The sequence below is a fragment of the Miscanthus floridulus genome, chromosome 7, assembly GCF_019320115.1.
Source record: "Miscanthus floridulus cultivar M001 chromosome 7, ASM1932011v1, whole genome shotgun sequence".
Lineage (NCBI taxonomy): Eukaryota > Viridiplantae > Streptophyta > Magnoliopsida > Poales > Poaceae > Miscanthus > Miscanthus floridulus.
The window spans coordinates 1,525,510-1,548,996 of NC_089586.1; the positions used below are offsets into that span (position 1 = coordinate 1,525,510).

Here is a 23,487-nt window from a genome sequence, read left to right on the forward strand (position 1 = left end):
TCTATGTTGGTGATCATTTTCATACATTATTTCAAGTTATATTGAAGTTTATAATGAATGATAACTACCGTCAACAGCTATCAAAACTTTCTCTTCTTGTTCAGGAGATGATTCCTTCTCTTACTTGGGGAGTTCATTATGAATGCTAGTGCAGGGAGTCTTTCCACTAATTCTATCAAGCATAGATCTTGCTTCACTAACAGACAAATGAAGGAAAGCTCCTCTAGAGTCTTGATCAATGGTTTGCATAGAATCATTGCTAAGACCCATATAAAAATGTTGAAGGAGCATCGGGTCTGAAATAGCAAGGTCGGGGCCAGTGGTAATGAGGTCATTAATACGATCCCATGATGTGCCAAAGAGATTCTTTTTCTAGTTGTCTAAAATTTAGAACCTCTTTTCGAAGGCTGACTACTTTAGAGATGGAAAAGAAAAGTAAACAAAATTTAGAACATAACGTTTCCCAATCTCCTTGCATACTTCCTATGGTTTGACTATACCATTGTTTAGCTCTTCCCGTTAAAGAGAACAGAAACAACTTCCATCTTAAGGTCTTGTCAGACATGCTAGCGATACGTAAGCATGCACAGGTCTATTCAAACTCTTATAGGTGTGAGTATGGGTTTTCGTTGACTTCTCCCGAGAAGGATTGATCCTAAATTAGTTTTATAAAGCACGGGCGCAGCTTATAGCTAGGTGCTAGGATAGGCTCTGAAGATTTCAGTGGCTTTAGGCTTCCACTCGTGGGTTTAGCATATTGATAGATAGGAGTAGAATCCATAGTAAAAAAATAAAGAATAAAGAATAAAAGATAAAATATCAAGTTAGGCTCGAAGTTAATTCAGCAACAGTTTCTCTGGCAACGACGCTAGAAAACTTGTTGGTATATTTAATGCACATAGATAAATCTACAAGCGCACGGATACCGCTGTAACTTTCACCTGGAAGTATTTCAAGTATCGTATCCACATAAAAACGTGTGAGATTAACTACAGTCTAACTTAATCAGGGTACCGACTAGGTTAAGGTTTAACTTAATTAGGAGTAGCAACAAGGCTAAGGATAAATAGGAGCGTAGAGAGGATAACTGAGGTTTCCTAATTCTAACTTAGGTAAGCTATGCCTTCTACTGTTCAACTGGGGATATTACTAGGGAAAGACAATAGTAGAGGATGCTTTCCTTCGTAACCGGGTCCTACTTGACCTACAGACAGGAGGTGGACTACCAAGGATCAACGATGCTATATAGTACGAGGCTATATAGTATTGATGTCACAACCACGATCTACCACCGATTCGGAATGCATGGTGCATCCACGATTAACCTAAGTCTAAGCACCATGCTTACACTCATGATTAATACTCTACTCCCCTAGGAAAAGAATAAAGCACTCAAAAGAGAGTCGTGATCCTGATGAACAATATAAACAAAATACTTACTTAAATCAGAAGTTGATTACCAGAGAAATCTCAGAAACAAGCTCAAGTAGAACTTAATTCCACCAAGGTACAAGTCATAGAGAGAGCACCGATAGACCGACATCTCCTCCAAACTCATCCCTCACTCTCTATCTCACTATTTTTAATTATAAGACTAAATCCTATAGAGGACTGATCTTCTCTTGTTAGCTGGCTCTAATCCTGACGAGGAGAATATGAATTAGGGTTTTAGTATGGCTCTAGAGAGGGTGGCAGGGGCTGGTATATATAGGGCGGAGCGTCCAATGTGAGCCCCTGGATCAAACCGACTTAAAGGACGGCGTAGATTGGATCTCAATGGCGGTGGAGAACTGACATTCGAAACGGAGACTGACAGGTGGGTCCCATGGGTCGGTCGGCCTACAGGTGGGGCCAATCGGCCCCACATGTCAGCCCCTCAGTGTCTGCTTTGGTGGGTTGCCTTGCGGAGTGTTCTAGAGTCTTCCCGTGTCGGTTTCGTTGCGAATACATGTGATTTACTTTGACGAATAAGTCCTCCTTAGCAGTTTTCTGTTTAAACATGTTGAAAACACAGATTCACCAAAACTCGTGGAATTTATTAGTTTAAACCCCTATACCTATGTTTGTGATGGAATTAAGTATAAATATATGTTATGTTGACGGTTTATAATTGATGTTAGTGACCGTTAACAGTTATCTTGTGATTGATTGATCATCGCTTGCCACGTCGGTATAACTTCACTACCTTACCCTTACATTTACTCTTCTAGTGTTGCTAAGCTCTTTAGTGTAATTAGTTTTAAAAGCTAGCTTGTGTCGGGTCTAGTGGTTAGTGAGGCTCTTTAGTTAGTCTTTGAGAGCTCACTAACTTAGTGGTAGTGACCTAGCATTGTGTGTTTAGAGACTATAGTAACTAGAATTATAGTAGTTGGCTTGTATTTTTAGTAGGCTAGCGCAAGAATTGTTTCGCCTTATTTTTATCTAACCACTTTGTTTAGTGTTGTTGTAGAAATTTTTATAGGCTATTCACTCTCTCTAGCTATTAGGACCTTCCACCCAGCTTCAGCGTTTTAGTAAAAAAAAGTTGTTGTGGAGAGAAACGTGACAAAAAAAACGTTAAAAATATATATCGTTTAGTTTTAATCTCAACTTATTTTAACTATAAGCAGCTTATAAGTTATATCAAATATGGCCTTAGCAAGTATAGAAACTAGCGATTCCTTTGACTGCACTTTAACGTAATACTACTGTAGCTACATCTCTCGTGAAAGTAAAACACTGTATGATGGTAAACCCTACAACTAATATTCAGGAGGCGAGGCTATTTACTGATAATCAAACTCTTGCTGATTTTATACGTGTGGGATCTCCACACACGCACCCTGGGCATTGGTCCTTGCGGCTACTCATCTCTGAACTGATGAAAATCACTCAAGAAAGAAGACTATAGGTTTGCAAAATCAGAAGAGACTCCAACAAGGTGGCTGATTCTCTTGCCAAAGATGCGCCTCTATCAACTATCCCAGCACTTGTCTTTTCTCTCGTGTGAGGCTTTAGCCCACATGCCGAGTTATAATGTTAAACATACGTTGCAACCTTCGGAACGGGGTCCTGATCCCTTTTTTTTTATATTATGTCTATAAAGTAATTGAAGCTAAAATTTTCAAATAAAAAAAAAGAACAGACGGTAGGTTGGGACTGCCATCGGGCCGACCTGAGCCAGATCTGTAAAGCAACGGCGAGCAGTCCGTTCAATCTCCACCATCCGGGTAAAGATCCTGCGGCCACCTTTGTCTGCCTCCGTCGCGGTGCGCCGGTGCCCACCCAATTCCGAGCTCCGACCACGACTTTTTCCATCACTCCGCCCTCCAAGCTCCGAGCTCCAAAACCCTAGCTATGCAGAAGCAGACAGGCAAGTCTGGCGGGACCGGTGGAGGCACGCCGGCGAAGCGCGGCCGCCCGTTCGGGAGCACCACCGGCGGCGGAGCCGCGGCCGCTGCTGCTGCGGCGGCGGTCGTCGACCCGGGTGCGTCCGCCGCGCTGGTCGGACCGTCCCTCCAAGTCCTATCAGCCCTGTCAGGTAATCCGCTCATCCGTCTGCTTCTGCAGTTCATCTAAGCCTATATGGGTTTCTAGGGCATGGAGAACTGGGGTGCTGGTCCTCTGAATTGTTGGTCTTGCCTCCGTTCCTTAGGGTAGAGTTGTCGGATGCAAATTAGGGGCTTTAGACCTTGAATAATCCTCTCTTTCAGCTGGAGCTGGAAAGGTCAGTGTAATTTTTATGTGCTTGGTATCGACATTGGAGGCATAATGCATTGGGCTCCAAGATTTTCGCATCTGAGTGCACGTTTTATGGGGGGGGGGGGGGGGGGGGGGGGGAGATCTGGGGCCAGTTTGTTGTGGCCTGTTGTTTTCTCCGAAGCAACATCATAGCCATGTTCACAGTTATACAAAATAGGATATACAGTGCAGCTAATTTAGCTTAACTTTCTGCTCCCTTCAGATCCCAGCTCATACTCTCGAAACCGTCATGCGGAGTACCAAAGTTTGCACATAATGGAAAAAGTTTGACCTCACAACTGGACCCTTTATCAAAACAATACAGTAGAACACTAACAGGCTATCTTTCAGACCACTGCTCCACCTCCAATGCTTAGACACATAATTCAGGCCTGGATTAGGTTATAGAGTTCCAAACAACTTTGAATCTGACCTTAATATCCAGTTTAGACATTTTTTCAGTCTGATTTCTTTTTTTATTCTTAGAAGTTTGTAATATGCTTCATTTCCAGTTTGAGTTGTGTTGCAAGCCAAGTTAGCTGTAATGATTTCTGTTGCATGACTGCCAAACCTTTATGGCACAGCTCCAGCTCCAGGAGTTCTTGAAGTTGTGTATTCCTTGCTCTAAAATACATGAAACTGGAACAGGGATACACTGACTCACTGAGACTACTTGGTTGTATTGTATCATTGTGTTTCTATTCTAGAGTAAATATAAATATCTAAACCACTTTAATCTGGTCGACAAATTCCATATCTGGCGTGGTGCTGTGAATTGGAGCTCTGTCAAATGAGAGCTGAGTTTCGGTATGACTAAAAATTGGACTTAGATATTTTTATACTTGTGCACATATCCTTGCTTGAAAGTGTATGTAGGTGCAAGCAGCCAAGCACTTTTACTACACACATTTATAATGTGTGTACATGTTATTATTTTCCCAATCTGGAAACAGCTATTTTGTACAGATGATAAATCATGGCATGCTACAATTATGACCACCGTCTTTGTGTGATCCTGCTCTCTATATTTAAGATGCATAGAGTCTATATTATCCGATTTTACTCTTGTTTTATCCCATTTGTTAGAGATGATATCTCATGTTCTTCATCATGTGCTTGAACTGCACAAGTAATCATCTTCTAATAACGGTTACCAGCATTGGCTATTTGACAGATCAGAACAACAAAAGAATTGTCCTTGCATTGCAAAGTGGGTTGAAGTCAGAGATACTGTGGGCGCTGAATGCCCTTACAGTACTCTCATTTAAGGAGAAGGACGACCAACGACGTGATACAACACCTCTTGCTAAAGTTTCTGGGCTCCTAGATGCTCTTCTTCAAGTTGTATGTCTCCCTTTTTACTTTCCAATTTGATGTATCTTTTACTAAATCATGCAATTTCCTTTTTAATTTTTTTATCGTAACCTTTGTTCTGTCTGGCTAATGAGTGCTAGTTGTATTTGCATTAGGATGCATTTGAACTAGATTTAATCAAGTTAGCATCACCCTTTGACATAAACATTGAAGAAAATGGTAATGGCCTCATGCATACTATGATATGGCACCAATGCACCATTGCCCACTGTAGGTTTGTAGCCATAATACAAAGGAAAAAGGGTCATCTAATTATGGTTCCCAAACCTTCACTTTTTAAAATTTTATCCTACATGTTGCAAAAAAAAGCAAGGATAAGGCTGCCCAGAGTTCTCCCCATATCCCACAAGGGTTCACCCTTTTTTGTCCAGAATCATATAAAACAGGTGCAAACCATTCCCTAGGACGAGTGTAGGTGTTTGTTTGGTGATTTGGTTGCGACAACATTATTTTTTTGTCATGTGGCAATCACATCATTTACATGGAGATGAGAGAGGGAGAGAAAGAGGGAATGCGGCAGATAGAGATTTAACTGTGGAAGAGTCTGTCGTGTTGATAACTAACAATAAACTTCTTCCTAATAACGTCAAAAGAGGCTTTCAGTTATTACTGGGTCACCCAAGCGCTTTCTCATCTCATCTTATTCATATGTTTCTTATACCAAATTAAATTCTAGCTAAGTAACATACTAATGTGCCAGTGTATTTCCTCAAAAAGAAGCTACCATCATTTTTCTTTTGCATTCTGTCTTATGCTTTGATATCTTGTGCAGATTGATGAATGGAGAGATATTTCAATGCCTAAGGACCATATGAAACCACCCAGAGTAAGAACTTTGGGTGCCAACACAACACTCTCGGGCTTTGGCCAGGAGAACATGGAAAAAGTCTACTCTGACACTGCCACGTATGTTGTTACTAGTCTTACCAAGATCCTGACAACCTATCTCAGTATCCATGGCCCTTGCTGCCATACTTATGTTCTATAAAATGTGTTAATTACAGTACCTCTAATAATGACCAATCAAAGACGGAAGACTCCAGTGTCACGAAGAAGCGCGCTGCAAGCTTTTGGTTTGATGAGGATGGCTTGTTTAACAATGATGATGAAGGGAGGGCAGAAAGGCAGCAGTGCGCTATTGCAGCCTCCAATATAATCCGCAATTTCTCTTTTATGCCAGAAAATGAGATTATCATGGTTCAACATAGGCATTGCTTGGAGACTATATTTCATTGCTTAGAAGACCAGAATAGAGGTAAATATTGAAATACTGTCCTGTCTTTGTTTTTTTTAATTTATAGATTAACTTGGTGATGGTCAAATGAGGCTACATGAATGTGTTTGGCTCTTCAAATTTGCTGTAGTTTATGTTTTGTCCAATTATTACCTGCATATGCTCCCTCTAGGCTGTTTATTACTCTGAAAAATCCCCACGAGGTGACTTCCCCTTGGCTTTGTCTTAAGGTGCCAGTCTTCTGCCAGACCCTTTAAGGAGGTACATACATGACCTGTGACTGTGAACACCTGGGTGGCCAGCCTCTCAACTTGAGGCCTCTGCAACCGAGCTATTGCTCAGTTCTCCACAAGCTTGGCAAAGAAACTGGCTATTTATGGTTCCTATTTTAACTTTGTGTTTGGTCTAACTCTGCAAAATATGGATGATGTGAAAGTTATATGTTTTTTGGTATATTTATACTCCTATTCGACTATCTGCTGTAACTTGAGTAAGCTATTTATCCTGGGGCTATGTGACATGTCATGTCTCCAGCTATTTTTCCGACAGACTTTAATACATAGAACTCATGTTGTACTGGTATTTGTCATTGAACAGAAGATGACGAGCTCATAACAAACATGGTGGAGACCCTTGTCAATTTAGCACCTGTGTTGGACCTGAGGATCTTCAGCTCATCAAAGCCATCGTTCATTAAAATGACGTAAGATATGACTCTAGAACTGCATTTTATTCTTTACCAATTCATTTCTATTTTGAGGTTTACTCATTTGCCTGCTCTTTGCCAAGATAGTGAGAAAGGTGCAGTTCATGCCATAATGGGTATGCTTTCTTCTTCCGTAAAGCCATGGCACTGTGCCGCTGCTGAATTGATTGGCCGTCTGATAATAAATCCAGACAACGAGCCATTTCTTCTTCCTGTCATTCCACAGGTAAATGTTTTTTGGAATTTGGATCACTCTTTGTATTTAGCAGTAGTATTTACTGTTGTACTGTTATGGTATGCAGATGGATTCGAATAAAGCTATCTGTTTCCCAGCTCTTTAGGTGTCATACTTACATTGGTTTGCTTGATGCAGATATACAAACGACTAGTTGACCTATTGAGTGTACCAGCATATGATGCACAGGCTGCTGCTGTTAGTGCACTCTACAATGTAGCCGAAGTGAATATGGATTGCAGGCTCAAGCTTGCCAGTGAGCGATGGTAAATGTCTGCTTCTTACACTTAGACAAAGCATCCTAACATCAGAGAAGGGGCATTAACAATCTGTAAATTTTACCATTTTGATGTCAATTGAACCAGGGCTGTCGATAGACTCCTAAAGATTGTGAAGACGCCGCATCCTGTGCCAGAGGTGTGCAGGAAGACGTCGATGATCCTGGAGAGCCTCGTCTCTGAGCCTCAAAACAGGATGCATCTCCTTGTGCACGAGAACACTTTTGCTGAGATCCTGACATCAGAAGGGAAATGCTCGGACACATTTGCTCGGATCCTGTATGAACTGACAGCAAGGCCAAGCAACAAAGTGACCTCAGGGCAAGCCATCTGGGGAAACATAAACTGATGCAACCCAATGGCCTGTAATATTTTGTTGGAATCTAGACTAGATGAGATGTAATGTAGGTACTTTCGCTGACCATGTATTATGTTGCTGACTGTATGTAATCGGCTCTTTGCTGTCTCGAGAATTCGAGTTGCAGGCTTACAGCTCGGCAACCTGGCCGAATCTGGGTAGTTTCTTTCATGGCTCTTCTATCTGATTGTTTCAGGGCTTGTGGTGGTCTGGACTCTGGAATGGTTGGTAGAAAATAGCATGTAGCTGTGCCGGGTCTTAGTATTAGAGATACCTGACAGAAAAAGGCTGATGGCCATGAACGCTAACTCACCCGGATGGTCAAGAGCGGATTTTGGTCTTGCTCGACTCCGAGGGTACAAGCTTCATCTTGCCCGACCCCGAAGGTACGGGCTCCGTGTCGCTCGATCTCGAGGGTGTGGGTTTCGTCTCGCCCGACCCCGAGGGTGTGGGCTCCGTCTAGCCAGACCACTCGGGTGCGGTCTTCACCTCGCCTGGCCCCGAGGGCATGGGCTCCGTGTTGCTGGACCATGAGGGTGTGGACTCCGTCACGCCCAACCCCGAGGATGCGGGCTCCATCTCGCCTGACCCCTCGGGCACGGACCTTGCCTCGCCAGACACCTTGAAGGGGGATTCCGCCTCGCCCGACAGGGGTCCGTACCGTCTCCAACCACTACGGGTCTAAGAGTACGAACCCATGGTCAAACTTCTGACATCAGAAAAGGAGTGGGCACATCTTGACGTGACCCGCGGCCACAATGGGCCATACCTGAGGACTCACGTCGCCAACAGTATCGGGCGTGGCGGCGCTGTGCTACCTAATTCCCGCACGACTTCCGTCAGAGATACCTGTTGACCATGCTGCCTGTCAGGACGGAATGGAGCGCCACGACTGGCTGACGACGCGTGTGGCGCCAGTGGCGAATAGGGTCGCGACGTGGAGCCATCCCCGTCATCATCCACAAGACAGGCAGTACCCGCGTGAAGGAGATGAAGGGCACCGCGACTCCAGATGCCCTCTCTCTTTCTCTCATGTAACCTGCGTCTTCCCCTTCATCTATAAAAGAGGAAGCAGGACGCCCCGTGAAAGGCAACGGCTCAACGCTGAAAGAAACTGAGTTCAACTAGACTCAACTCCATTTGATCCTTCCATCATAGACTTAGGACCTTCTCCCTCTCTCGTACGTTTGTAACCCCTACTACAAACAAGTGACGGTAACATGAGCAGCCTCAAACTGGACGTAGGGACATTCCACCCGAACCAGTATAAACCCTTGTGTCCTCCGAGCACACCATCCAGGCCAGACGCGCAAATACAAATTTACTAGTCGGCGGTTCGAAACACCAACAGTTGGCGCTCCAGGTAGGGGCCTTTTGCGTGTCTCGTCGTCCACGACATGCCACGGATGGCTAGCCAGCGTGAGTTGGGTCCCGGGCGCGCACATGTGCCTCGGGATCCTGGATTTCTTCGTCACCGCGGAGGGAGAGCTGGCACGGGCTCCCGCCCCCGTCCAACTTCTTCGCTCCACCGGCCTCGACGCAACCGTCGAGGCCCTCGAGGAGCTGCGGCTGCACGCCCCGGAGGCCCGTGCCCCCGGGAGCGACCAGCTCCTCAGCTTCGATTACGGGAGGCTGGAGCACCAGCTCGACACCTTCCTAGGACCCCGACCGTCCTGGGAGGACCTACGCTACCTCACCTTCTCGTTCGCCAATGTCATGACGTAGCTTGCTAGAGGGGAACCGCTCTCCCCAGAATACCTCACCAAGAGCGCCCCGGAACACCTTCCTAGTGCATGGCGCCTAGCGCGTATCTTCGGGATGACATGGCCAGGACGTATCCATCCACTAGGCGCCATGCGATGATGGGGGGCTTGCCATGGTCCCGGTGCATGAGCGTCTCAGCCCCAACCGTGATGCATGTAACACCTTGGATGCCCGTAGGTGCGGACAGGGAGGACAAGAGAGAGGAGGCCGGCCGCGGCTAGCACCCTTATCGTAGCGAATTCTACGACAGCAGCAAGGATGAAGCCTGAGCCCCGATCTTCTGGGGCCTAGGCTTTCAGTCGGGACATCCTCAACGTGGCTTTTCCGCCACGGTATCGACCATCGACCAACATCCCAAAATACTCAGGGGAAACGAACCCCGACCTATTGCTCGAGGATTACAGACTTGCTTGTCAAGCCGGCAGTGCAAATAGTGATTACTTCATTAAACTGCAACCTCCCCTTGTTCTTGGCTAACTCAGCACGAATATAGCTGGAGCACCTTCCGCCCAACCGAGTTCAAAGCTAGGTGAACCTAAAGGAGATCTTTGTGTGAAATTTCTAGGGCACCTATATGTGCCATGGGAACCCCTGGGATCTGAAGAATTACCAACATAAGTCCATGGAAACTCTCCATGACTACATCCGATGCTTCTCCAGGCAATGCAACGAGTTGCTCGACGTCGCCGACGCCGATGTCATAAGAGCTTTTCTGTCTATGACCACCTACGACTCCCTGGTCCACAAGCTAGGACACAAGGGCCCTCAAACCACCAAGGAGCTCCTCAACATCATGACCAGCCATGCCTCAGGCGAGGCAGCAGTCGGAGCGATTTTCGACTGCCCTAAGGGCAAAGCGAAGCGGGACGAGGACGCCGACGAGGGCGTCTCCAACCGCTAGAACAAGATGAAGAACAAGCAGCAGCATGGGGGCTCGCTCATGGCCCCTACCGAGTGGAAAGGCGGTCGGGCGCCCGCCGAGGGTGCACCTGACCACTTCGAGAAGCTACTCGAAGGGCCATGCCCAAACCACACCTTCCCTGTCAAGCATGTGTACAAGGATTGTGCCCTCATGAAGCGTTTTTTGTCCGATGGCTCCAATGACGCTGAGGGGAAGGATGGCATCTTTTTGACACTGGACGGCTACCTCATGATCTTTGGTGGGGTGACGGCTTATGACTCCAAGTGTCGCCAAAAACTCGCGCGTCATGAGGTCTACACGGACGAGTCAGCCGCGCCATCTTTCCTCCGGTGGTTGGAGTCCACCATCACCTTTGACCGATCCGACCACCCAAAGAGCGTCCCACAGCTGGGAAGATACCCGCTTGTGGTTGACCCGATCGTCGGTATGAAGCAGCTCACCAAGAACTGATGGATGGGGGAAGCGACCTCAACATCATGTACGTCGAGATGCTTGATGCCATGGGCATCGACCGATCGGGTGTTCGACCGACCAAGGTGCCTTTCCACGGTGTTGTGCTGGGGAAGCAAGCCATACCGCTCAGGAAGATTGACCTGCCCGTTACCTTTGGGGATCGACCAACTATAGGACGGAGACCCTCACCTTTGGGGTGGTCTGGTTCCATAGAACTTACCACACCATCTTGGGATGACCGTGCTACATGAAGTTCATAGCCATCCCCAACTACACTTACCTGAAGCTCAAGATGCCAGGCCCGCATGGGGTCATCACCGTCGGCACCTCCTTCCAGCGCACCTACAAGTGAGAGGTTAAGTGCTGCGAACACGCCTTGGCGATTATCGCCTCTGAGGAGCTCACAGTCATCAAGGAGGGGACTACCGAGGAAGCATCTGACTCCAAGCAGTCGACTAGATCTTTTGAGCCCATGGAGGGCATCAAGGAGGTCCTCATAGACCCCAGCAACTCTGAGGACAAAGTGGTGTGCATCGGCACCACGCTTTCCTCCAAATAGGAAAGCGCGCTCGTCGACTTCCTCCACGCCACAGAGATATCTTTGCATGGAAACCCTTAGAAATGCTAGGCATTCCAAGGGAAGTCACCGAGCACACCTTGAAGATCAGGCCAGGCTCTCAGCCGATAAAGCAGCGCCTATGTCGCTTCGACAAGGAGAAGCGTAGGGCCATCGGTGAAGAGATCGTGAAGCTTTAGGTGGTCAAATTCATCAAGGAAGTGTATCATCCTGAGTGGTTAGCCAATCCCGTCCTTGTACGAAAAAAGAATGGAAAATGGAGAATGTGTGTTGACTACACAAGTCTCAACAAGGTGTGTCCAAAGGATCTATTTCCTTTGCCACGTATAGACCAAGTAGTCGACTCGACCTCAAGGTGCAAAACCCTCTACTTCCTTGATGTGTACTCTGGGTACCATCAAATTGCGATGAAAGAATCCGATCAGCTCGTGACTTCTTTCATCACCCCATTCGGATTGTTCTGCTATATCACGATGCCGTTTAGTCTAAAAACGTAGGGGCTACATACCAGCGTTGCATGCTCAAGTGTTTCGGGGACCTCATCAGGTGAACCATTGAGGCTTACGTAGATGACATCGTGGTCAAGTCCAAATAGGTTGACCAACTTGTAGCAGACCTAGAGCAAACCTTCGTGAAACTCTAGGCAAACGCCATCAAAATCAACCCTGAGAAATGTGTTTTCAGGGTCCCAAGGGTTATGCTGCTTGGGTTCATTGTCTCCGAGCGTGGCATCAAAGCCACCCGGAGAAGATCTCGGGCATCACGAGGATGGGCCTGATTTAGAATTTAAAGGGAGTACAGCGAGTTACGGGGTGCCTCACCGTGCTTAGCCATTTTATCTCGCACCTCGGCGAATGAGGCCTGCCCCTATATCAGCTTCTAAAGAAAACCCACTGATTTGTGTGGACGCCCGAGGCTCAGGAGGCACTTGACAAGGTCAAGGAAATCCTAATGAAAGCCTCGATTCTGGTCCCGCCGACTGATGGGGAACCACCCCTGCTTTACCTTGTAGCCACCATGCAAGTGGTCAGCGCCGCCCTGGTGGTGGAATGGGAAGAAGAGGGACACACCCTCAAGGTATAGTGTCCCGTATACTTTGTTAGCAAAGTCTTGTCCGATTCCAAGACTTGCTACCCCCAAATCCAGAAGCTCTTGTACGTCGTCCTGATCGCCAAGAGAAAGCTGCGTCACTACTTCAAGTCGCACCTAGTGACAGTTGTGATGTCCTTCCCTCTTGGCGAGGTCGTCCAAAACTAGGATGCCATAGGGAGAATCGCGAAGTGGGCACTCAAGCTAATGGGTCAGGGCATTTTGTATGCCCCTTGGACGACCATCAAGTCCCAAGCGCTAGACAATTTCATCACAGAATGGACCAAGGTCCAGATGCTGCCAGCAGCCATCGACCAAGAGTACTGGACGATGTACTTCGATAGATCGCTGATGAAGAAAGGCGCCGGCACGGGGCTGGTCTTTGTTTCACCCCTTGGAGTGCGCATGAGGTACATGGTTCGTATCCACTTCCCCACCTCCAACAATGTGACCAAATACGAGGCGCTCATCAACGGACTACGCATCGCTGTCAAGTTGGGCATCCGATGGCTTGATGTCCAAGGCGACTCATAGCTAGTCATCGATCAAGTCATGAAGGAGTCAAGCTACCACAACACCAAGATGGCTGTGAACTGCCAAGAATTCTGCCAGCTGAAGGACAAGTTCGATGGCCTCGAATTCAACCACATCCCGAGGTGGTTCAATGAGGCGACCGACATGCTAGCAAAAATGGCATCCGATAGTGAGCCAGTGCCGATGGGCGTCTTCACCAGCGATCAGTACAAGCCCTCAATCCACTATGAGGAGCGGGAATAGACCAGTGATGGGCCGCCTGCCCTGAGCTCCAGGGCTAACCAACCATTGGCTCCTTCTGACCCCGAAGTCATGGAGCTTGATGAAGATCTAGTGGCAGAGCCTAACCCTCTAGCTGACTGAAGGACACCTTACCTCAATTACCTCCTCCGTGAGGTGCTCCTGACGGACAAAACAGAGGCCCGGTGGCTCGCACGTTACGCCAAGTCGTTCGTCATTATTGAGGGGGAGCTCTACAAGTGAAGCCACACTAAGATCCTATAGCATTGCATCCCCATCGCACAAGGGAGGCTACTGCTGAAGGACATCCATGGTGGGTCTACAGGCATCATGCATGTGGTAGAACCGTATGAAATAACATGGTTTTGGAGGCGCTCCTCTTCCACTAGACACTAAGCACCTCGAAAGTGAGCTACATCGGTCAGTTCTATCGAGCACACCCCAAGGGAGAACTCGAAACAATCCACGTTTTACATCCAAAATCCAATAATGAGTACGAGCTTATAATACTTAGTCCATTTCATATAACAAGAGTTCTTGGAAATTATTTATTACAATACTAGAGTTTAGAGTGCGATAATTAAACATTGGAATGAAAATAAACATCTAGCGAAAACGATACAAGGATCCATTTGTGCTCACCAGAAGAATTCTCCACACAAGAGCTACTCCTCAAGCTGCACCTGCAACAGAAGTAAAAATAAACCCAAACTACAATGTACTCGCAAGACTTACCCGACTAGTGGGAATAGTTTTCTGACTCTCAAGGATATGATAGCCAATATGGCGGGAAAACCCATGCGCTGGCATTTTTGCAAAAGAGTCCTCGATTTTCTTTTGAATCACACCTAAGCCCTAATACTATTTCCCCTCTCTAAAATCTTCTCACTTAACCCCTTGACTTTTCTAGAATTTCCCCGCGTGCACCCCCGGTGACTCAGCGCATGGCGACGCGACGGTGGTGACACAACGCGGTCGTGCCAGCCACCTAGGACCTACACCAGCCCACCTAACGGGCCAGTCACCATCTCCGACCCAAGCAGCTACGCTAAGTGTCGGTGCGGGTGACATGACTTGCTGGGGAAAGGCTGCAACGGCGCGTGGCCATCCGCGATGGTAGTGCCACTGTTCTGGTGAGCTGGGGCAGCTACAAACCTAATTGGTTAGCATGCAAGCATCAGGAGGCTACTATGGACTAGGCCAAAGTGACGGTTGAAGCGGAGGACAATGATGGAGGGCTAGGCACGTGCGGCCAAACCATGCGGTAGCTCACCATGGTGGCATGGTAGCGTCAGTGATGATGGTGAGGTGGTAGAGGTTTGACTAAGGCGCGCAGGGCAAAGAGGGGTTTGAGGTGAGTCTAGCGATGCAGCTAATTTGGCTCGAGGTGGTCAGATGGGAGCTACCCTCGGTGATGGGGGACTCGGCATTATCAGCATGGTGGTGAAGAAAAGCTCCAAAATTGAAGCTCGGCCGGGCACCATTCAATGCGAAGTGGGAATGGTCGGCTAGGCGGATTGATGGTAGAGCCAGAGACAAAACGAATCGGGCGATGTGACTTCTCCCTACTTACTTTAATGGTGTGGCTCAATCCACCATGGTAGCAGAGAAGAGAGAGGGGAGGGGGTAGGTTAGAGCTCAGCTCATCCTTGCCTTGGCGGGGCACAACTGGCCACTAGCGAGTCAGCACACGTGCAAGCGCCATGGGCCATCATGACCAGAGGGAACATGCGCGCGCCCACGACCGAGCACGACATGTGTGGCCACAGTGCCATAAATGGCGAGGCAATGGCACTAGCAGCAGGGACAAGGCCACTGCGTGGTGAGGCGAGTAGTAGCGGTAGCGACTACGCCATAGCACAAGGCAGGGAGGGTAGTAGCACAGCAGCAGTGCAACAGCGGGTAGGGCAGCAGATCGGCAGAGTGGCAGCGGCGGCCATCAGGGTGAAGTGGCCAGCAACTGGCCGGTCAGGCGGCCAGTGGCAGGCGTGGCGACTTGCCGCAGCTAGACCATAGCCAAGCCATGACTAAGCCAAGTCAGCATCAGCTAGTCCAGCATGGGCGAGCACGGCACAACGACACAGAGCGGCCGCGCGCACAGGCCAGGCAGCCCGAGACTGTGTTCGTGCATAGATTTTAAATCATCTCTCAACACTCATCTAACTCAGTTGTTGCTAAACCACCTTGACCATGCTGAAGGAGGTACATCAGGCTACCATAAGGAGCAAAAACATAGCACCGACCTTTAGCTAAATTTTTTAGAATTAATTCACCAACATAGCATTGCCATACTGTTATTGGACTTGAGAATTTTTCTAGGTCTTGAGCTGAATTTGATTTCAAGTTCTATTTTTAGGCTATTAGATATGTTAGCTAGCAATATTATTTTCCATGGCAAGTATTTCATTGTCATCTACAAAGTTCATATTCCAAACTTTATCTAGCGTCACATATATGTTCTATAGCATTTTTGTTCAATAAAAATTAGATTTAAACCCTACTTGATACATATGAGTTATGGAATAGCTTATCATTTAACATTTTTATTGATCATCTGAAGTTACAAAAATGTTATCTACACATTCTATCACATAAACATGATGCTTATGACATGATTTAGTAGTTTGTTTAGGGCATAACACCGAGGGTGTTACAATGCCGCACCTAGAACCTTGGTTAGAAACATGTTTTGACAGGGCTTCTATTGGTCAACCGTGGTGGCCGACGCCAAGCAAATTGTGTGCACCTACGAAGGTGTCAGGATTATGCTCGTCAAACCCACCTGCTGGCCCAAGCACTCCAAATGATCCCTATCACATGGACATTCATGGTTTGGGGGCTAGATCTGGTCGGACCCCTCAAAAGAGCGCCCGGGGGCTACATGCATTTGCTTGTCGCCGTGGACAAGTTCACAAAGTGGATAGAGGCTCGGCCAATTTCTGTGATCAAATCCGAGCAGGCCATGCAATTCTTCCTCGACATCATCCACCGCTTTAGAGTCCCAAACTCCATCATCACGGACAATGGCACATAGTTCACCGGGAAAAAAACACTCCAATTTTGTGATGACTGCCACATCCATGTTGATTGGGCCGCCATGGTGCACCCCCGCACAAATGGGCAGGTTGAGCGCACAAATGACATGGTCCTGCAAGGCTTTAAGCGTAGAATCTTCAACCCGCTAAACAAATTCGGTGGACGATGGGCTGCGAAACTTCCTGCGGTACTCTAGAGCTTGAGGACAACCCCTGGCCAGGCGACTGGCTACATGCCTTTCTTCATGGTCTACGGTTCCAAAGTAGTCCTCCTGATCAACCTAGACTATGGAGCGTCGAGGGTCAAGAAGTACAGCGAGCAGGGAGCCAAGACGTCCCTCGAGGATGCCATGGATTCGCTTGATGAAGCACGTGGCATTGCTCTCCTCTAGTCGGCCAAGTACCAGCAAGTGTTACACTGGTACCAGAGCAACAAGAACCACCATAAGCTCTCTCCACCGTGGGAGGGACCGTATATCATCGCGGAGGTGCTCTGACCGAGCACCTACAAGCTCAAGTCCATCGATGGCAAAGTCTTCACCAATGCCTAGAACATCGAGCACCTATGTCGCTTTTACCCCTAGTCTATACACGTACTTATGAAAATTGAGAATGATATTTCTAAAACGCAAAGACGCTTTCTCTTATCGGTTTCGCTATTGTTTCCTCGATCTTTAGTGACACCCGACCCTAGCAACGATAAGGGATCGGGCCTCACTCGAGGGCTGATAAGATAAGAATATATCTATTCAAAAACATTCTTTGGGCCTGACCCCTCCTTATGTTAAGATCTAGAAGCAAGAGTTGCGGATACAAACGCTGATTAAAACTGGTTGGACCACAAGAAACCTACGCCCCAGCGGCTATGGCGTTTCTGCTCACCAGCATGATCAGAGTTTTTTCGCCTGCACCCCGAGCTTTACAACCTTAATGTCAGAAGGGGTTAGATCGCATTGACCTTTTTATACAAAAAAGGGGAGAAGAACCAAAAGTCTGTTCAGCCATAACAAAAGTTCAAAATTTGTCTACTTATTACAAGTTTGCCGCCTAGCCTATCTAACTAACTAACCCCTTGGGGGGATGACCTCATCCTCAATCTAGATAGATAGGTCCTACGCTAGGGGGGCCACTGACTCCTCAATCTCCTCTATCTCAGAGTAACCGGGCGCGAAGCCCTGGCTCATCGTCGCCAGATCGATGTTCTCGTAGTGAGAACGAGCGATCACAAACGGTCGATGAACACCAAAGCGAAGCACGTTCATCACGACATCCCTCGTGATCTTGCATGCATGACCCATAATCCAGATAGTGTGGACCACAAGCGAGCTTGTCTCCTACTCTGGGGCTAGCTCGAGGTCGTCGTAGACCGGCTGGACGACGACACATAGGGTGTCATGCTTATCGCTCTCCTTTAGGAGGGAGGCCTTCACCTCGCCGAGCTCCTTCTCTAGGCCATGGCTCTTTGTCACCTTTGCCCCAAGCTTGTCATTGAGACCTGTCTGAGTCACATACCGACCGTGTCAAAAGGCCTATGGTAGATTCTAGGGAGAAAGACAACAAGGGAAACTGGAGGTTTACCGTCCACGTCAGCTCGAAGCTTGCGCGCCTCATCACGCTGCCGGATCACCTCAGCCTCCGTGCTCTAGATCTCTTCCTAGCGTTGGCTGACCTCCATGGCGAGTCTGGTGGCCACGCCCTTAGACGTGACCTTTAGGTCCCTCTCTCCATCAAGCTCGCCCTCAAGGAGGTAGATCCACTGCTAGGCGTCGGCGCGCTCCTAGCGAGCCAAGTCATGCTCCGTGCGGAGTTCCTCTATGGCCTAGAGCAAATCGTCCTGCTCTTTCCATAACCGCTCGGATTCTGTGACATCCATGCGTGCCCTATCAATTAGGGCCGTGAGTTTCTCCTCGGCCTCGTGGGCATGATCACGAGTGTTCGCCTCCCTGGCTCAAAGGTCGGCTAGCTCCCGGTCGGTAGGGATAGGCTCACCCACCTCCTAATGAGTGGTAGCGAGCTATGCGGCTAGTCCCTCACACAGCCACGTCTCCGTAGCGAGGCGGTCCTAAACGTCCCTCTCCCGACAAAGAAATTGGGACTTCTCCCGGCTATGGACCATAAGGGACTACGGAGAGGACAAGACTTAGAGGCATGAAAAAGGAAAAAGACAGTTGGAAACATGATCACATCATACCTGGCCAACCAAGGCGACGACGTCACGCAACGAGCTCAGCGCGGTGGTCAGGGCATGAACTGTGGTCCCAACCTTCATGTGGATGTTCCCCCATTCCCTCTCCTCCACGGTGTCATCAAGGAAAAAAAGCATCGCCCCCGGGTCCCGTCGGTCTGCCCATCGGATCTAGGATCCTCCCCACACCCACCTAGACCAGAGACCGAGATGGCTCCACGCTGATCCCAAGCAGCGCTGACCCATCTTGCGGTAGCAACTCCTTCAGAGTGCCCCTTCGGTAGTAGAGGGGGTGGGTGACATGGACGTAGAGGCCTAACCTATCACCACATCCGATAAGGACACCTCGGGTGTGCTTTCTCCCGTCTGCCCTGCCACAGATGCGGCCACCTACACAAACGATGGCTCCGATCACGCCGTCTCCGCCTATGACGTCGTGGCCGCACCTAGATGCACCACGTCTGCCATGGATGCCTCGAGTGCATCCTCCTCCATCTGCCCCACCATAGAGGCAGCCACCTACGTGGATGACAGCTCCAGCTATGCCATTTCTGCCTGTGATGTCGTGGCCACCCATGTGGATGATGGACTGGCTACGCCGTTCCTGCCTATGACCTCGCAGCCACACCCAGCCATGCCCCATTCGCCATGGGGATGCGCCCTCCTCTGTTTGCTCCCCCACGAATGCAGCCATCGGCTGCACCCCACCAATCAATGTCGTGGCCCCCTGACACCACTCTCGCTGACCTTCGGCGTGATGCCAGCTGGCTCCTAGCGCGTCTATCGAAGGGCGAGGCTCTTCTTCGGTGCTAGCCTTAGGAGAGTCCCGCCTACATCAACACTGCGAAAGACACGACGACCAGTCTATGATAAAATCCGTTAAGAGTGAAGGAGCGAAGAAGTTTTTTACTCACCTCGACTCCACCGGACAACGACATTTTGGGGTCGGCCCACCCGACCCCGACCGCACCTTGTCGATGCGTTCCCATTTCAAACCTTCCCTCTGCTCAGAAGGCCCGGACAGAGCGGGGAGGATGGTCTTTGCTAGCTCTAGGGGCACCTCGAAAGGCCCAGACGAAGTGGGTCGGCTTGATTTCGCTGGCTCCAGGGGCGCGTCCTCCCCCTCCTTCCCTAGGGCATGCCACGGGAAGGGTCCCTTCCACAGCAATGATGGGTCCTCGTCCCCTCATCCCAGCTCATCCCATTGGATGGGTGACTCAGAACCAATGCCCTCTTCTTCCACTTCCTCTTCCGAACCTTGCCGCCGCCTTCCTTGGTCTAGCCTCGCCCGCTGCTACGCTCGCTGCTTCACCTTCTCCTCATCTTTCTTCTTCTTCCTCTTCTCGTCTGTGGCGTAGTTTGCCACTCTCACAGCCGCATGCTCTGGTAGCAGCACGATAGAGGCCTGAAAGCCCAACCTCGCCGGTAGCTCGACGAAGCCCATGTCTGGCCACATCACGGGATATCCCAGGATTGGGAACATGGCATCAGACTCCTCTGTCACTTCCTTGATGCGCTGCGTGACCTCACTATCATGAAGCGGTCCCTAGGTGAGTACAGTCCTGCTGAGCTACGCGTCGGGCGTCATCCCATACAGTGGGAGGGCACGCGCCATCAGCGATGCCACCCTCCTCGAGTGATATGCCCCGATGACACCAGGCCCGCGGAGACCATAGTTTTTTAGGAGCGTGATGGCATCTAGGAGGTTGCAGAGCCTTTTCTTTTCCTTCTCGGGGGTCCCCACCGCCACACCGGTGGCGCCTCTTCGATTAGGCGTTCGGTGAAGTCCGGCAAGGGGGCAGCGGTGCCGTTCTTCATGTAGAATCGAAGCATGTGCCATCCTTTGTTGGACCTCGACAGCGGATAGGTCATGTACTCGGCGTACCGGTGGCCCCAAAGGTGGATACTTGCACATCCCATCGACACCAATTGGTCCCTGCTTCTCTCCCTTTTCTTGTGCAGGGAGACGGAGAAGAAGTACCTCCATAGGTCGAAGTGGGGTTTGATCCCCAGATACCCTTTGCACAGCGTGATGAAGGCCACGATGTGCTAGATCCCATTGGGATTCAGGTGCTGCAACTCGATCTGGTAGTGGTACAGTAGTCCCCGAAGGAATGGGTGGAGAGGAATCACGAATCCACGCTCATGGAAGGGTGCGAAGGACACAATGTAACCAACGGGCGGCGACGACGCCTCCTCATGACTAGGCACGAGCCGCTCCACTGCCTTGGTTCTCCCATGGAGAAGACCATGCTTGACGAGGCCATCCACACGCGCGTGGGTGACATCAGAGCCATACCATGACTCCATGGGAAGCAAGAGTGGAAGAACAAGAACTTTGCTGGCGGCAGAAGAGTGAGGACAAGAAATTCGAGCGCTGGCGACGAAGAAGCGGAGAAGACGAGGTTGCGGTTAAGCGTACCAGAGATGAAGGGAAAGGCCCCTATTTATAGGGGAAGGGGGAGCAAGAGGCGAACCGTCTGCCTCGGTTGACGCGCCTACCGTGCCTCGTCACTTTGCCTCTCCGAGAGTTGTGCACACGCCACCCCCACCTGCCCCCTCGAAGGGCGTGCCAGATGACGGTTCGCCCCCTCAGTGGGTCAAAACCGCCATAGGCAAGGAGGGATACGGAGCTAAAAATGCTCCCACGGCCTATTAAGGCCCAAGAGTTCGAAAGTTGGCCCACCGATGGGTTTACAACTGCTCTAGGGCACCTTTAGAGTGAGGGGTGGTTAAGGATGGGCCCGCTAGAGGCCAGCACCCAAGCGCACGAGCGCTACGGGCAATCCTGGCCCATGTTTGAGTCTTGGACGGTGCACGGTCCATGGTTTTTCCTCGAAGAAAGGCAACGAGCCCTTGGGACTGGTCGAACGGGCCTAAGAACTATATGGACTGGCCATCAGGAATCTAGAGTCGGTCACCAGCTGACCCATGCTAGACCCCCGTGAATGGGAAGCCAGGGCCCCACTCAGACTAGCCCGTTAATAGCTCACCGAGCACCATTATTCGTCCATCGAGGAAAACATGGCATGGCTCATCCCCTCCATTTTTATCGAAAAAACGCTTGAGGGAGAACGACCACAAGACGAGCTGACCCCTCGATCAGACCTCTACTATGCGCGGGGGCTCGGGGGAAGTTGGACTCGCAAGGAGACCGAATACACGGTCGCATGACAATGATGGATTGATCGGATCCTAGGGGGATCGGAATCAAGAGAGATCTTTTCCGACCCCCCGAATCCCGCGGGTGCACTGAAGAGTCCGAACGTGATGGAAAGGAATCGCGGCCCTACCAAGACATCATGTGGCCCACAAAGGGAGATCAAGACCCTCATAATCCTTCCACCTGAAAAAACCTTTGAAGGAGTATCCTACTCCTCCGCAGGCTCGGGGGCTACTGTCGGGTATCAATATTAGGGATACCTGACAGAAGAAGGTTGATGGTCATGAACGCTAACTCACACGGATGGTCAAGAGCGTATTTGGGTCTTGCCCGACCCTGAGGGTACGAGCTCCGTCTCACCCGACCCCGAAGGTACGGGCTCCGTGTCGCCTGATCCCGAGGGCGCAGGCTCCGTATCGCCAGACCCCTCGGGCGCGGGCTCTGTCTCGCTTGATCCCAAGGGCGCGGGCTCCGTCTAGCCAGACCCTTCGGGCGTGGTCTTCGCCTCGCCCGACCCGAGGGCGTGGGCTCCATGTCGCCCGACCCTAAGGGCGCGGACTCCGTCACGCCCGACCCCGAGGGTGCGGGCTCCATCTCGCCCGACCCCTCAGGCACAGACCTCGCCTCGCCAGACCCCTCGAAGGGGGATTCTGCCTCACCCGACGGGGGTCCGTACCACCTCCAACCACTACGGGTCTAAGAGTACGAACCCAGGGTCAACTTCTGACATCAGAAAAGGAGTGGGCACGTCTTGACGTGACCCATGGCCACGACGGGCCATACCTGAGGACTCACGTCTCCAACAGTGTCGGGCGTGCCGGCGCTGTGCTATCTAATCCTCGCATGACTTCCGTCAGAGATACCTATTGACCATGCTGCCCGCCTGGACGGAATGGGGTGCCACGACTGGCTGACGACGCGTGTGGCGCTGGTGGCGAACAGGGTCGCGACGTGGAGCCATCCCCATCATCATCCACAGGACCGGCGGGACCCGCGTGAAGGAGATGAAGGGCACCGCGACTCCGGAGGCCTTCTTCTCCCTCGCTTTTCTGCTTTCTCTTTCTCTCATGTAGTGCGCCTTCCTCTTCATCTATAAAAGGGGAAAGAGGACGCCCCGCGAAAAGGCAATGGCTCAACGCTGAAAAGAATTGAGTTCAACTAGACTCAACTCCATTCGATCATTCCATCAGAAACTTGGGACCTTCTTCCTCTCTCGCCCGTTTGTAACTCATACTACGAACAAGTGCCAGTAACACGAGCAGCCTCAAACTGGACGTAGGGATATTCCGCCCGAACCAGTATAAACCCCTGTGTTCTCCAAGCACACCATCCGAACCAGACGCATAAACACAAATTTACTCGTCGACGGTTCGAAACATCGACGAGCTGCTACGTATTTGTTGGAAGCAGATGCCTTAGGCTGGTTTTGCAGCGTTCATAAAGTATTAAAGCGTCTGATAATTTGCTTCGTGCTGAAGCTTTACTAGAATGATGTCCCTGTACGCAATGGTGCAGTGCTCCACGAGCCATTTTGGCAATAAATATTTGGAACTAGGTTCTCTCATGTTAATTGCAATGGTAGTGAAGGAGTACTGTTCTGATCCTCTGTAAAAGCTAGCT

General features: G+C 49.8%; 1 protein-coding gene across 1 annotated transcript; it reads left to right on the top strand.

Moving 5' to 3' along the window:
* The first annotated feature begins 3,199 nt into the window (after positions 1-3,199).
* Positions 3,200-8,020, top strand: LOC136462328 (armadillo repeat-containing protein LFR-like). The gene is made up of 8 exons (XM_066461432.1): positions 3,200-3,520; positions 4,895-5,064; positions 5,867-6,000; positions 6,099-6,349; positions 6,926-7,031; positions 7,122-7,260; positions 7,408-7,535; positions 7,635-8,020. The coding sequence occupies exons 1-8, from the start codon at positions 3,337-3,339 to the stop codon at positions 7,894-7,896; spliced, it is 1,374 nt and encodes a 457-aa protein (XP_066317529.1). The 5' UTR covers positions 3,200-3,336; the 3' UTR covers positions 7,897-8,020.
* Positions 8,021-23,487: the final 15,467 nt, after the last annotated feature.

What these genes read in the sequence shown, in the direction of transcription:
- LOC136462328 (XM_066461432.1), top strand. Translation starts at nt 3,337, where the DNA reads ATGCAGAAGCAGACAGGCAAGTCTGGCGGGACCGGTGGAGGCACGCCG. An exon ending in CTTAGAAGACCAGAATAGAG is followed by an intron (nt 6,350 to 6,925) that starts GTAAATATTGAA and finishes GTCATTGAACAG; the next exon opens with AAGATGACGAGCTCATAACA. An exon ending in AAGCTTGCCAGTGAGCGATG is followed by an intron (nt 7,536 to 7,634) that starts GTAAATGTCTGC and finishes CAATTGAACCAG; the next exon opens with GGCTGTCGATAGACTCCTAA.